The sequence below is a fragment of the Oncorhynchus gorbuscha genome, unplaced genomic scaffold (assembly GCF_021184085.1).
Source record: "Oncorhynchus gorbuscha isolate QuinsamMale2020 ecotype Even-year unplaced genomic scaffold, OgorEven_v1.0 Un_scaffold_33:::fragment_2:::debris, whole genome shotgun sequence".
Lineage (NCBI taxonomy): Eukaryota > Metazoa > Chordata > Actinopteri > Salmoniformes > Salmonidae > Oncorhynchus > Oncorhynchus gorbuscha.
In genome coordinates, this window is record NW_025745186.1 from 49334 (window position 1) to 64565 (window position 15232).

Genomic DNA, 15232 nt, shown 5'->3' on the forward strand with positions numbered 1-15232 from the left:
CCTCGACACAATCCTCTCTCGGAGCTCTACAGGAAATTCCTTCGACCTCTTGGCTTGATTTTTGTTCTGACATGCACTGTCAACTGTGGGACCTTATATAGACAGGTGTGTGCCTTTCCAAATCATGTCCAATCAATTGAATTTACCAGAGGTGGACTCCAATCAAGTTGTAGAAACATCAAGGATGATCAATAGAAACAGGATGCATCTGATCTCTATTTCAAGTCTCATAGCAAAGGGTTTGAATACTTGTGTGAATAAGGCATCTGTTTTGGATTTTGTATAAATTAGCAAACATTAAAAATAAAAATAAACAGTTTTTTGCTTTGTTATTATGGGGTATTGTGTGTAGATTTCGGGGGGGGGTTTATTTATTTAATCCATTTTAGAATAAGGCTGTAACAAAATGTGGACAACGTGAAGGGGTCTGAATACTTTCTGAAGGAAGTGTATTATTATTATCATTTTTTAAATAATAATTTTTGTAATGACAAGGCTTTGCTGTACCATTGTTCCCAAGCACATATTTATTAGCATCATGCTTGCACCACTAATACAGCGACAGCTGCTTGTTTCTAACCCATTTCACTGAGATGTCTTGCATGTTCTCATCAACCTTGACACTCTTAAAGAGACGGTGTACAATTTTCAATGCATCTCAGTCGGAAAAGTGCTTTTACACAATGTAGAAACCTAATATTCCACAAATGACTTTTTAAATTCAATGAAAAGTATTTGTATAAAAAAACTATAATAATAAACACATATTTAAAGGGTTACATATTCATTTCTAGGGCACAACATGTGCTTCAGAAGTAGACAGAATTCATATAGTCTATCTCAATACATTTATTTATTTAGTTATTTAATATATATATATATATATATATATATATATATATATATATATATATATATATATAATATATATATATATATATAAAATCATATTTTCTGCTGCTCCTACATTTTTTAAGTTGGGAACATCAGTGCTACCAATGACATGTTTAAAACTTAGAGCCCTAGTTAAAACATTGAAACCATATGCTACCACAGCAACCAGTAAATACACCCCAGAGAGTTGGAGCCAGTCAATCTTGTGCAACTGTTTTACACAACTATGTATTGGTTAAGTGTGTGAAAGTGTGAATGCAATACTGTGGTTTGAATAAGTGTTGGGGAGAGTTTTATAACATTTCACTTACCAGTTAGGAAACATCATCCAGATAGGACAGGAAAGGCAGGGAATCCACGGGAAAGATAAAGAAAATATTCTTTAAATGCATTTATAAATTGGCTGGTTTGAGCCCTGAATGCTGATTGGCTGACAGCTGTGGTATATCAGACCGAATACCATGGGTATGACAAAACATTTATCTTTACTGCTTTAATTATGTTGGTAACTAGATTATAATAGCAATAAGGCATCTCCGAGTTTGTGCTATATGGCCAATATACCACGGCTAAGGGCTGTACCAAGGCACTCTGCTATGCATCGCGCATAAGAACAGCCCTTAGCCATGGTACAGTTGAAGTCGGAAGTTTACATACACTTAGGTTGGACTCATGAAAACTCATTTTTCAACCACTCCACAAATTTCTTGTTAACAAATTATAGTTTTGGCAAGTCAGTTAGGACATCTACTTTGTGAACGACACAAGTCATTTTTCCAACAATTGTTTACAAACAGATTATTTCACTTATAATTCACTGTATCACAATTCCAGTGGGTCAAAAGTTTACATACAGTCGTGGCCAAAAGTTTTGAGAATGACAAAAATATTAATTTCCACAAAGTTTGCTGCTTCAGTGTCTTTAGATATTTTTGTCAGAAGTTACTATGGAATGCTGAACTATAATTACAAGCATTTCATAAGTGTCAAAGGCTTTTATTGACAATTACATGAAGTTGATGCAAATTGTCAATATTTGCAGTGTTGACTATATTTGTAGGGTCTTTTTCAAGACCCCTGCAATCCACCCTGGCATGCTGTCAATTAACTTCTGGGCCACATCCTGACTGATGGCAGCCCATTCTTGCATAATCAATGCTTGGAGTTTGTCACAATTTGTGGGTTTTTGTTTGTCCACCCACCTCCTGAGGATTGACCACAAGTTCTCAATGGGATTAAAGTCTGGGGAGTTTCCTGGCCATGGACCCAAAATATCCATGTTGTTTTCCCTGAGCCTCTTAGTTATCACTTTTGCCTTATGGCAAGGTGCTCCATCATGCTGGAAAAGGCATTGTTCGTCACCAAACTGTTCCTGGATGGTTGGGAGAAGTTGCTCACGGAGGATGTGTTGGTACCACTCTTTATTCATGGCTGTGTTCTTAGGCAGAATTGTGAGTGAGCCCACACCCTTGGCTGAGAAGCAACCCCACACATGAATGGTCTCAGGATGCTTTACTGTTGGCATGACACAGGACTGATGGTAGCGCTCACCTTGTCTTCTCCGGACAAGCTTTTTTCCAGATGCCCCAAACAATCGGAAAGGTGATTCATCAGAGAAAATGACATTACCCCAGTCCTCAGCAGTCCAATCCCTGTACCTTTTGCAGAATATCAGTCTGTCCCTGATGTTTTTCCTGGAGAGAAATGGCTTCTTTGCTGCCCTTCTTGACACCAGGCCATTCTCCAAAAGTCTTCGCCTCACTGTGCGTGAAGATGCACTCACACCTGCATGCTGCCATTCCTGAGCAAGCTCTGTACTGGTGGTGCCCCGATCCCGCAGCTGAATCAACTTTAGGAGACGGTCCTGCCGCTTGCTGGACTTCCTTGGGCGCCCTGAAGTCTTCTTTACAACAATTAAACACTCTCCTTGAAGTTCTTGATGATCCGATAAATGGTTGATTTAGGTGTAATCTTACTGGAAGCAATATCCTTGCCTGTGAAGCCCTTTTTGTGCAAAGCAATGACGACGGCACGTGTTTCCTTGCAGGTAACCATGGTTGACAGCACCACCCTCCTTTTGAAGCTTCCAGTCTGTTATTCGAACTCAATCAGCATGACAGAGTGATCTCCAGCCTTGTCCTAGTCAACACTCACACCCGTGTTAACGAGAGAATCACTGACATGATGTCATCTGGTCCTTTTGTGGCAGGGCTGAATGCAGTATAAATGTTTTTGGGGGATTCAGTTAATTTGCATGGAAAAGAGGGACTTTGCAATGAATTGCAATTAATCTGATCACTCTTCATAACATCTTGGAGTATACGCAAATTACCATCATACAAACTGAGGCAGCAGACTTTGTGAAAATGAATACCACAAAGTATTAACTTAAGGGGGCTGAATAATTTTGCACAACCAATTTTTCAGTTTTTGATTTGTTAAAAAAGATTGAAAAATCCAATAAATGTCGTTCCACTTCATGATTGTGTCCCACTTGTTGTTGATTCTTCACAAAAAAATAATTTTATATCTTTATGTTTGAAGCCTGAAATGTCACAATGTGGCAAAAGGTCGCAAAGTTCAAGGGGGGGGGGGGCGAATACTTTTGCAAGGCACTGTATTTTAAGGCCTACCTTCAAAATAAGTGCCTCTTTGCTTGACATCATGGGAAAATCAGCCAAGACCTCAGATATTTAGACCTCCACAAGTCTGGTTAATCCTTGGGAGAAATTTCCAAACGCCTGAAGGTACCACGTTCATCTGTACAAACAATAGTACGCAAGTATAAACACCATGGGACCACGCATCCGTCATACCGCTCAGGAAGGAGATGCTTTCTGTCTCCTAGAGATGAAAGTACATTGGAGCGAAAAGTGCTAATCAATCCCAGAACAGCAGCAAAGTACCGTGGGAAGATTCTGGAGGAAACAGGTGCAAAAGTATCTATATCCACAGTAAAACGAGTTCTATATCGACATAACCTGAAAGGCCGCTCAGCAAGGAAGAAACCACTACTCCAAAACCGCCATAAAAAAAGCCAGACTACAGTTTGCAACTGCACAAGAGGACAAAGATCGTACTTTTTGGAGAAATGTCCTTTGGGCTGATGAAACAAGAATATAACTGTTTGGCCATCACAACCATTGTTATGTTTGGAGGGAAAAGGGGGAGGCTTGTAAGCTGAAGAACACCATCCCAACCGTGAAGCACGGGGGTGGCAGCATCATGTTGTGGGGGTACTTTGCTGCAGGACTGGTGCACTTCACAAAATAGAAGACATCATGAGGAAGGAACATTATGTGGATATATTGAAGCAACATCTCAAGAAATCAGTGAGGAAGTTAAAGCTTGGTCGCAAATGGGTCTTCCAAATGGACAATGACCCCAAGCATACTTCCAAAGTTGTGGCAAAATGGCTTAAGGACAACAAAGTCAAGGTATTGGAGTGGCTATCACAAAGCCCTGACCTCAATCCCATAGAACATTTGTTGGATGAACTGAAGAAGTGTGTGTGAGCAAGGAGGCATACAAACCTGACTCAGTTACACCAGCTCTGTCAGGAGGAATGGGCCGAAATTCACCCAACTTATTGTGGGAAGCTTGTGGAAGTTAAAGGCAAAGCTCCCAAATAATAATTGAATGTATGTAAACTTATGACTCACTGAGAATGTGATGAAATAAATAAAAGCTGAAATTAATCACTCGCTCTACTTCTAACATTTCACATTCTTAAAATAATGTGGTGATCCTAACTGACTGAAAACAGGGAATGTTTACTCGGATTACATGTCAGGAATTGTGAAAAACTGAGTTAAAATGTATTTGACTAAGATGTATGTAAACTTCCCACTTCAACTGTACATCGGCCATATACCACACCCCCGTGTGCCTTATTGCTTAAATAAACTCAATATCCGTTAAGTAACACAAACAAACAGCATATTTAAATTTACTTTACCTCCCATCCAGAACTCTGGTTGTAGATTTTGTTAAAGGTGTCCTGCAACTTTCCATGGACAGTAGCCAGCTTCTTGAAGTCTCTGTTGGCCTCGTGGACCGGGAGTAGGATCTTATACACCTCGTTGATGGCCTCATACATGGAAGCCTGCCGGGGAGATACAGTATGAAACAGCGAGAGGACAGTCTACCTACAGCATACTACAATTCATATATACATGACCAAAACCTGGTTTTCTCAATGTGAACATATAGCTCTGACTATTTACTAAGTGGTAAGGCAATCTGATGTGTAGGGCGCCCACTCAAAGAGAGAGATTCAAAAGTTATTCATCACGTATTTAAGGACATCTCAATGTAAAGAGAATCTGAGTAATACCATGTGGAAGGAGGTTGCAGCTTGCTCCAGCAGCCCCACCAGCCCCAACTCGCTGAAGTACTTCCCCGCACAGATACCCTCCTCCTCCGGGGACAGGATGTCATCAGACACCGCTGACTCCTCCAGAACATTAGACGAGATGTGCTACAGCAGGTAAGGGACATGGCAGTCAGGAAAAGACTCAGCTGAGGTTTTGAGGTATACTATAATGGACAGGAAAACACACACTCCTGACCTGGAAGGTGACACAGCCAATGGGCAGGTAGCGGCAGTCCTCCAGCATGTTGAGGTACTCTGCCACCAGGGCGGCGCTGTGCACCAGGCAGTGGGCTGCCTCGGCGTGGTTCCCTCTCTCAGAGTGCTTCCCCGCCATGTTCTGCAGCCACGTCAGGCGCAGGTCAGGGGAGTTCTGGTAGCCCTTAGCAATCCTGAGGGGGGGAGAAAGGAGGTGGGGAGGGAGACAGACAGAAAATCAAGGCGGTACATAACTAATGCAATCCAAGCCGAGGCGGCAGGTAGCCTAGTGGTTAGAGCGCTGGGCCAGTAACCCGAAAGGTTGCTGGATCAAATCCCCGAGCTGACAAGGTAAAAATCTGTCGTTCTGCCCCTGAGCACCTCTCTGATTCAGAGGGCTTGTGTTAAATGTGGAAGACACATTTCAGTTGAAGGCATTGGTATCCCCCTTTCACAATGGATTTCCCTTACTCAGTTTGTGGATGTGAATGTGTTTGAGAGAAAGTGGTTGTGCCGATGAGACAGCTGTTGTATGTGTAATACCTGTACATGAGATCAATGAGCATCTCAGGGTCCTGCTGGTGCTCCTTCATCTTGACTGTGTCAGTCAGAATCATGTGCAGATTGAAGACCAGATCCTGGACCTGTTCTGGGAACGGGGAGTCCCGTAGCTCCAGGTCCTCCTCTGCGTAGGTCAGGATGGTTTTTAGGGAACGTCGGAGGTGCTCCTCGTTGAAGTTCTGAGATGTCCCCACCAGGGAGGACAGGGACATGGTGACCTGCATCTTCACCCGGGCAAAGTTCTACACCAGAGAGCGGATGAGTCAATATTCAAGACTACAGAAGGGATGTGACCAATACAGAATTGCACAACATGTCAGTTGATGGTGTTGAGACTGAACTGGAACAATCTTTACTTCTATTCTTATTGCTGTTGCATTGTTGACAGGTGAAACTGCAAGTAAGCATTTCATTATAACGTATACACCACCTGTATCCTCTGCACAGGACAAATATACTGGATTTGATTTGTATTATTGTGGTTAGATCTTAGCCTGGAAATCCAAACTGAATTCACGCTTCATTTCACTATTGTTTCACTTCAAAACAGGTAAACGGAATGTGAATGCAGTTTTGTCTTTCCAGGCTATGACGAGCTTCTGTATGAGTGAGACTCACGTTGCCGATCTCAAAGTTCTGTCTCATCAGCAGGTAGAGGGAGGCGGAGGCTTGACTCCGGACAGAGCCCACACTGCTGCTGCAGTGGCGGAGCAGACGCAGACACAGGTCAGCACACAGCTCTGTGTCCTCCTCAAACAGCATCTCTGGGAACTACACACACAGGACACACACACACATGTAACTGTGTGTGTAACTAACATACAGACACACACACAAAGACATGTAACTGTGTGTGTAACTAACATACGGGCACACACACACACACACACACTTGAAGACCAGTCCCCTCTGTGTAGTGAAGCAGTGCTGCAGGAAGAGGGCACTCTGACTCCCTGCCATGCTGTGGAGGAGGACTCTCAACACCCCGCCCAAAACACTCTCCTTCAGCTCTGATACCAGCACCGTCTTCACTATGATCTCCAGCGTGTCCAGGACGACCAGAGAGGCTTCAGTGGCCAGGTTTCCATCCACCACGGACTCCTGCTCCGTCTCCGCCTTAGTTCTGCAACCAAACAGGGTTTTACAATCCCTCAGACACACACAAATCCGTACAAACTTCACTATACAATGTGTCTACACAAATACTGAACACAGACCGTTGATGACAAGTTCTATCGAGTCATTGGTCTACCCTCGGCATTAATCTGTGCATATGGCGGGGACCTACTTGTCGACTCGGTCTGTGTTCTGTCTCCAGTGAGTGACGTTCTTCCGCCATCTGACATTCTCATTGCCATATGGACTCCGCTCTGAACAAAAACAAAGCATACGGACACTTGTAACAACCACAAAGGAACATTGCATGTAGAAAATCTCAAACTATGAAGGCCCATCCGGTGCTGGTACCTCTGCAGCGACGGACCATCTCCTGTCGGGCTCCGATGGTTCCCAGTATGGCCTCCTCTAGACGGGCCTTCATGTCCTGAGACTTCTTAAACGTCAGGCTGTTGATACGCTCCAGAGCCTTCTTCCCCTGGGACAACCAATCAGAGATGGAACGGTCAGAACGGCTATAATAGGAGGTATTCAGGTCTGAGAGTCCAACAGGGGTAACATGTGAAGGACGAGAGGTGCAGCAGGTCTGATCAGTGAGGGGGGACAGAAGTGGTGCCTACCTTGTAATCGAAGCAGGACACCGAGAGGTGCAGCAGGTCTGATCAGCGCGGGGGGACAGAAGTGGTGCCTACCTTGTACTCGAAGCAGGACACCGAGAGGTGCAGCAGGTCTGATCAGCGCGGGGGGACAGAAGTGGTGCCTACCTTGTACTCGAAGCAGGACACCGAGAGGTGCAGCAGGTCTGATCAGCGCGGGGGGACAGAAGTGGTGCCTACCTTGTACTCGAAGCAGGACACCGAGAGGTGCAGCAGGTCTGATCAGCGCGGGGGGACAGAAGTGGTGCCTACCTTGTACTCGAAGCAGGACACCGAGAAGCGCAGCAGGTCTGATCAGCGAGGGGGGACAGAAGTGGTGCCTACCTTGTACTCGAAGCAGGACACCGAGAGGCGCAGCAGGTCTGATCAGCGAGGGGGGACAGAAGTGGTGCCTACCTTGTACTTGAAGCAGGACACTGAGAGGTGCAGCAGGTCTGATCAGCGAGGGGGGACAGAAGTGGTGCCTACCTTGTACTTGAAGCAGGACACTGAGAGGTGCAGCAGGTCTGATCAGTGAGGGGGGACAGAAGTGGTGCCTACCTTGTACTTGAAGCAGGACACTGAGAGGTGCAGCAGGTCTGATCAGCGAGGGGGGACAGAAGTGGTGCCTACCTTGTACTTGAAACAGGACACTGAGAGGTGCAGCAGGTCTGATCAGTGAGGGGGGACAGAAGTGGTGCCTACCTTGTACTTGAAGCAGGACACCGAGAGGTGCAGCAGGTCTGATCAGTGAGGGGGGACAGAAGTGGTGCCTACCTTGTACTTGAAGCAGGACACCGAGAGGTGCAGCAGGTCTGATCAGTGAGGGGGGACAGAAGTGGTGCCTACCTTGTACTTGAAGCAGGACACTGAGAGGTGCAGCAGGTCTGATCAGTGAGGGGGGACAGAAGTGGTGCCTACCTTGTACTCGAAGCAGGACACTGAGAGGTGCAGCAGGTCTGATCAGTGAGGGGGGACAGAAGTGGTGCCTACCTTGTACTTGAAGCAGGACACTGAGAGGTGCAGCAGGTCTGATCAGTGAGGGGGGACAGAAGTGGTGCCTACCTTGTACTTGAAGCAGGACACTGAGAGGTGCAGCAGGTCTGATCAGCGAGGGGGGACAGAAGTGGTGCCTACCTTGTACTTGAAGCAGGACACTGAGAGGTGCAGCAGGTCTGATCAGTGAGGGGGACAGAAGTGGTGCCTACCTTGTACTTGAAGCAGGACACTGAGAGGTGCAGCAGGTCTGATCAGTGAGGGGGGACAGAAGTGGTGCCTACCTTGTACTTGAAGCAGGACACCGAGAGGTGCAGCAGGTCTGATCAGTGAGGGGGGACAGAAGTGGTGCCTACCTTGTACTTGAAGCAGGACACAGAGGTGCAGCAGGTCTGATCAGTGAGGGGGGACAGAAGTGGTGCCTACCTTGTACTTGAAGCAGGACACTGAGAGGTGCAGCAGGTCTGATCAGCGAGGGGGGACAGAAGTGGTGCCTACCTTGTACTCGAAGCAGGACACTGAGAGGTGCAGCAGGTCTAGCAGCCTGTTGATCTGCAGCACAGAGAGGTCTGACAGCCAGCTCTCCAGCAGCGCAGCGTCTGCGTTCTTCAGGACCCACAGGAAAGACACCAGCAGAGTCCTACTGCACTCTGCCGACAGAGAGCTGCACTGACGACCAGCCTGGGAGAGATGAACACCTACATTAGGGCTAGGAGTTTTCCCCGATGTCACGTTCCAAACTGTGTCAGGTTCCAAACTGTGTGGATGAGAAAGAGTGTCAGAGGAGCTCATAGGCAGTGAGCCATCTACAGGTAGTGAGGGGTAGTTCAGTATGGAGGCTGTCATTAGAAGGCATGCTGTACCCCCTCTGGTGTTGTGGATTTGCCCCATGCTGGTACTGTACCTTAGTGTGGAAGTGTACTACAAAGGATCTCAATAACAGAGGGAGGGGGATAATAAGTTCAATCGTTACCAGGGTTACTGGAGTTACTAAAAATGCCTGAGATATGAAAGCCTGAGGCAGTAAGCTCCACACAGCAGAGGGGGGCTGATGGGTTCTCATTACTCACCACCGTGGGCATGGTGAAGTTGGGGGCTTTGGCATGTGGCAGCGGGGAGCCAGCGATCGCCATGGCGACAGACTGACTGATGGTTCCGTTGTCTGGGTCCCCATCGTCTTGCATAGCGGGGGCGTGGCGGCCCCGGGCTTGAGAAGCGTCTGACAAGCACAGGAACAAAGCATACTGCTGATTCTATCAACCTACGCCGGAATAACTAGCTAGCATGAAATCTCCCACCTCCAATCAGGGTTTAAACACAATGCCACATGGTCAGAGAAGAGGAAGATGATACTGGTTAACCTACAGCAGGGGTAGGCAACTACATTAGGCCGTAGGACGATTTTTGTCGGAGCGCATGGTTGGGGGGCCAGAACATAATTACAATAATTTGTACACTGCAAATTGACCATAACTAAGCCCCAAAACAGATTGTATTTGAGAATAACAATAATTTCATACCTTGATTACATTGAGACATATCTCCTTTTATTTGTGGGAATACTTGGGAACAGACTTCCTAAACTAATTCCTGGGGATTTGACAGTCTTTCAGTACAACCCCAAAAGACTTGCTGGCTGTTTTTGGCACGCGGTCAATCTGTTGCTGACCCCAGACCTACAGTGTGTCATTCTCACCTGTGAAGTCATGGAGCTGGGGTAGGGTGTCCATGACGATGGGGATGAGGGGCAGGTAGAGCTGTGCGATGTGGGCTCGCACCTGGGGGTCCGTGTAGCGAGGGTCCGCATCGTGACTGCACATCAGAGAGTGGACTGCACTGATGGCCTTCTTATGAAGGAAAAACACCCTGGGGGAGACTGAATGAGTCAGTACGTGCTGTGTGTGTCTAGTTGTGTGTGTGTGTGTGTGTGTGTGTGTGTGTGTGTGTGTGTGTGTGTGTGTGTGTGTGTGTGTGTGTGTGTGTGTGTGTGTGTGTGTGTGTGTGTGTGTGTGTGTGTGTGTGTGTGTGTGTGTGTGTGTGTGTGTGTGTGTGTGTGTGTGTGTGTGTGTGTGTGTGTGTGAAGCCTCCTCACCCCTCCCCATCAGGTTCCAGGATGAGGGATAGTTCAGTCAGCAGCAGGCCAGACAGGAAGTGTTGCTGTCTGAAGGGGACGGAGAGCTCAAACATACTGGCCACACCTTGGTCCTGGTGCATACTGGAGAACGCTGAACCCTGAGAGAAGGAGGGAGATGGATGGATGGATGGATGGTGGGAGGAGGGAGAGGAAGGACTTTCTAGCAAGAGTATTACTACAGATGTCAGCAGATGACAAAGTTGGCCCTTGGTCAAGATCATTGTGTTGCCTAGAAATTAATGGAGTCTTCAGTCCAGTGGAGTTACCTGGGAGGTGGTGGAGGAGGTGGAGGGGGAGGGCGAGGCGGGGGGGCTGAGGGTGGAGCAGGGTAGGTTGAGGGTGACATAGTGCTCATGGCTGCATACAATGCGGGTGAAGTCCATTCTCAGAGCAGTCAGAGAGCTGGGGTTCTGGGCTGTGTGGAACTTGTTGGCAATCTGACACACACACACACACAGAGAGAGAGAGAAAGAGTGAGAGACACAGAGAGAGAGAGACACAGAGCGACAGAGAGAGAGAGACACAGAGAGAGAGAGACACAGAGAGAGAGAGAGAGACACAGAGAGAGAGAGAGAGAGACACAGAGAGAGAGAGAGAGACACAGAGAGAGAGAGAGAGACACAGAGAGAGAGAGAGAGACACAGAGAGAGAGAGAGAGACACAGAGAGAGAGAGAGAGACACAGAGAGAGAGAGAGAGACACAGAGAGAGAGAGAGAGACAGAGAGAGAGAGAGAGACAGAGAGAGAGAGAGAGAGACAGAGAGAGAGAGAGAGACAGAGAGAGAGAGACACAGAGAGAGAGAGACACAGAGAGAGAGAGAGACACAGAGAGAGAGAGAGACACAGAGAGAGAGAGAGACACAGAGAGAGAGAGAGACACAGAGAGAGAGAGAGACACAGAGAGAGAGAGAGACACAGAGAGAGAGAGACAGAGAGAGAGAGAGACAGAGAGAGAGAGAGACAGAGAGAGAGAGACACAGAGAGAGAGAGACACAGAGAGAGAGAGACACAGAGAGAGAGAGACAGAGAGAGAGAGACACAGAGAGAGAGAGACAGAGATATTGTTCAGATGTGTAAGACAACGTATTCAGGGACTGGTTGCAGTAAAAGCAAATGATGTCATGTGTGTTTGTCATTTGTGATGACTCCGTTGATGACTGACAGTGGGTGTAAATACTGGCTTTAGCGGCAGAATAGTGACACTGTCTGTATGCATGTTCGTACGTGCCTGTTTGTAGCAGAACCAGACACTCAGTGTCTGAGAGTGGGTGAGTGGGTGTCTGTGTTTATCGTTGGAGCAGATGACAGAACCTGTGTGTGTGTGTGTGTGTGTGTGTGTGTGTGTGTGTGTGTGTGTGTGTGTGTGTGTGTGTGTGTGTGTGTGTGTGTGTGTGTGTGTGTGTGTGTGTGTGTGTGTGTGTGTGTGTGTGTGTGTGTGTACCTGTTTGTAGTAGGAGCGGATGAGGTTGAAGACGAAGCCACGGTCCATGAGAGACAGCAGGTCATTCAGGAAGAAGGCCAGACTGCTGTTCAACCTCTCCACAAGCTCCAAATCCTGAGAGAGAGACAAGAAGGGAGGGAGAGAAAGGGAGGGAGCGAGAACAAGAGGGAGCAAGAGAGAGAGGAGGGAGAGAAAGTCAGTGACACAGAAGGTATACTATGTATTTGGAAACGTGACTCCTCTATGTTCTGCAATTCCGTTGTAATGGCCCTTGGTTTGTGGCCACTGTACCTTGTGGTATCGCCCTGCTACATCAGCACTGATAGCCCCCACTAGAGCAGCGATGTCATCCACAAAGCGGTCTGGGAAGCGCTGGCGTCTGGGAAGGTCTATCCGGGAGGACAGGAACAGGTGGTGGGACATACTCTTCGTCTGGGAGAGGAGGAGAGGGGGGGGAGAAAAAGAGGGATCGCAGATTGTATCTAATTCTTCAAATGAACACTGGCTGTAAAACATCATATTCCTTCACGCTTTTCCCTAAATGAGAAATTTGACCAACTGTCTCTTGATTTTGGGAAATCCATTAACGGCCTGTGTGATGAGGACGGGCGAGTAAGATCAAGATCTCATGAAAGATGCCATACAGACGCAACCGTCATCATCATCCTCATCATTCAGATACGCACCATGAGCTGGAAGAAGAACCAGGCCTGTTGCAGTGCTGCCTCCCTCACTGTGCTGGTGCTCACCACCCACTGTAGTGCCAGCTCCTCATGGAGCAGCTAAACCAGGAAGTGAACAGGGTCAGAGAGAAACACCCAGGCAGAGTGCAGTACACCACGGTTAGCATCACGGAGGCTAACGCAGGAAAAGCTAGCTAAAATACCCAGGTAGAAATACTGAGCTAACACTAGTACCATACAATCTCTCATAAAAAGGTAGGGCTGTCTGTCTGCTAACAAACACACAGTGAGAAAAGCTACTTCTGCGCTAACAACAGGATTATTGCAGAACACTAACGTGATGAATCCTGTAGGTAGCATTAGAGGAACATGAGACTCTCGACAGGTCTTATAATGTAGGCTTATTCTGGGAGATCCCAGATAACGAACTTCAGTCATACATTCAGTCATACATGGCTTTGATGACTGTGTCAAGATTCAAAAGCTAATGCATTAAACAATCACACACACACACACACACACACACACACACACACACACACACACACACACACACACACACACACACACACACACACACACACACACACACACACACACACACACACACACACACACACACACACACTATGAACTATGAACTGATAAGCATCTGTGTGTGTGTGTGTGTTACACATACTGACAAACACAGAATGGATGAGGATGGACAAGGGTGTTAATAGCGTGATTTAGACAATGTATGACAACGGTACCTTCTTGGCAATCTGTCTTGTTGGAGCTGAACAGAAGGTGGCGCTGTCCACAAAGGCAGACATGCGATTGCAGCCACGATCACTTGCCTGACAGAGTAGTGGAGCGATGGAAACACAGTGATGAAGACAAAGAGCAGGAGTCAGCAAGGTGGAATAAAGATGAATGAAAAATACAAGAAATGTGATGGATGGCTAGAGGACTTCCTGGACTCAACGGACTAGCTTGGATATAACTGACGTTAGGCCCAGTGACGTTCAGATGTCCCGTGCGGTTGATAGGGTGAAATGTGATGGATGGCTAGAGGACTTCCTGGACTCAACGGACTGCTTGGATATAACTGACGTTAGGCCCAGTGACGTTCAGATGTCCCGTGCGGTTGATAGGGTGAAATGTGATGGATGGCTAGAGGACTTCCTGGACTCAACGGACTGCTTGGATATAACTGACGTTAGGCCCAGTGACGTTCAGATGTCCCGTGCGGTTGATAGGGTGAAATGTGATGGATGGCTAGAGGACTTCCTGGACTCAACGGACTGCTTGGATATAACTGACGTTAGGCCCAGTGACGTTCAGATGTCCCGTGCGGTTGATAGGGTGAAATGTGATGGATGGCTAGAGGACTTCCTGGACTCAACGGACTGCTTGGATATAACTGACGTTAGGCCCAGTGACGTTCAGATGTCCCGTGCGGTTGATAGGGTGAAATGTGATGGATGGCTAGAGGACTTCCTGGACTCAACGGACTGCTTGGATATAACTGACGTTAGGCCCAGTGACGTTCAGATGTCCCGTGCGGTTGATAGGGTGAAATGTGATGGATGGCTAGAGGACTTCCTGGACTCAACGGACTAGCTTGGATATAACTGACGTTAGGCCCAGTGACGTTCAGATGTCCCGTGCGGTTGATAGGGTGAAATGTGATGGATGGCTAGAGGACTTCCTGGACTCAACGGACTGCTTGGATATAACTGACGTTAGGCCCAGTGACGTTCAGATGTCCCGTGCGGTTGATAGGGTGAAATGTGATGGATGGCTAGAGGACTTCCTGGACTCAACGGACTAGCTTGGACAGAACTGACGTTAGGCCCAGTGACGTTCAGATGTCCCGTGCGGTTGATAGGGTGAAATGTGATGGATGGCTAGAGGACTTCCTGGACTCAACGGACTAGCTTGGATATAACTGACGTTAGGCCCAGTGACGTTCAGATGTCCCGTGCGGTTGATAGGGTGAAATGTGATGGATGGCTAGAGGACTTCCTGGACTCAACGGACTAGCTTGGATATAACTGACGTTAGGCCCAGTGACGTTCAGATGTCCCGTGCGGTTGATAGGGTGAAATGTGATGGATGGCTAGAGGACTTCCTGGACTCAACGGACTGCTTGGACAGAACTGACGTTAGGCCCAGTGACGTTCAGATGTCCCGTGCGGTTGATAGGGTGAAATGTGA

General features: G+C 47.3%; 1 protein-coding gene across 8 annotated transcripts in view; it reads right to left on the bottom strand.

The window, feature by feature from the left end:
• Positions 1-15232, bottom strand: part of LOC124017795 (dedicator of cytokinesis protein 7-like) — a 54478-nt gene that overhangs the window by 5418 nt on the left and 33828 nt on the right. For 4 of the 8 annotated variants that reach the window (XM_046333001.1, XM_046333006.1, XM_046333002.1 and 1 more), the window contains 17 exons: positions 13783-13869; positions 13034-13129; positions 12639-12779; positions 12348-12461; positions 11173-11343; positions 10865-11004; positions 10469-10638; positions 9843-9991; positions 9271-9453; positions 7493-7619; positions 7314-7395; positions 6919-7148; positions 6644-6798; positions 6008-6267; positions 5466-5658; positions 5231-5374; positions 4853-4999 (listed from right to left, as the gene is read on the bottom strand). In XM_046333001.1, the coding sequence (XP_046188957.1) occupies positions 4853-4999; positions 5231-5374; positions 5466-5658; positions 6008-6267; positions 6644-6798; positions 6919-7148; positions 7314-7395; positions 7493-7619; positions 9271-9453; positions 9843-9991; positions 10469-10638; positions 10865-11004; positions 11173-11343; positions 12348-12461; positions 12639-12779; positions 13034-13129; positions 13783-13869 (2589 nt within the window). The remainder of the gene's footprint in view (positions 1-4852; positions 5000-5230; positions 5375-5465; positions 5659-6007; positions 6268-6643; positions 6799-6918; positions 7149-7313; positions 7396-7492; positions 7620-9270; positions 9454-9842; positions 9992-10468; positions 10639-10864; positions 11005-11172; positions 11344-12347; positions 12462-12638; positions 12780-13033; positions 13130-13782; positions 13870-15232) is intronic. The other 4 variants (XM_046333008.1, XM_046333007.1, XM_046333005.1 and 1 more) reach the window with 1 other exon arrangement.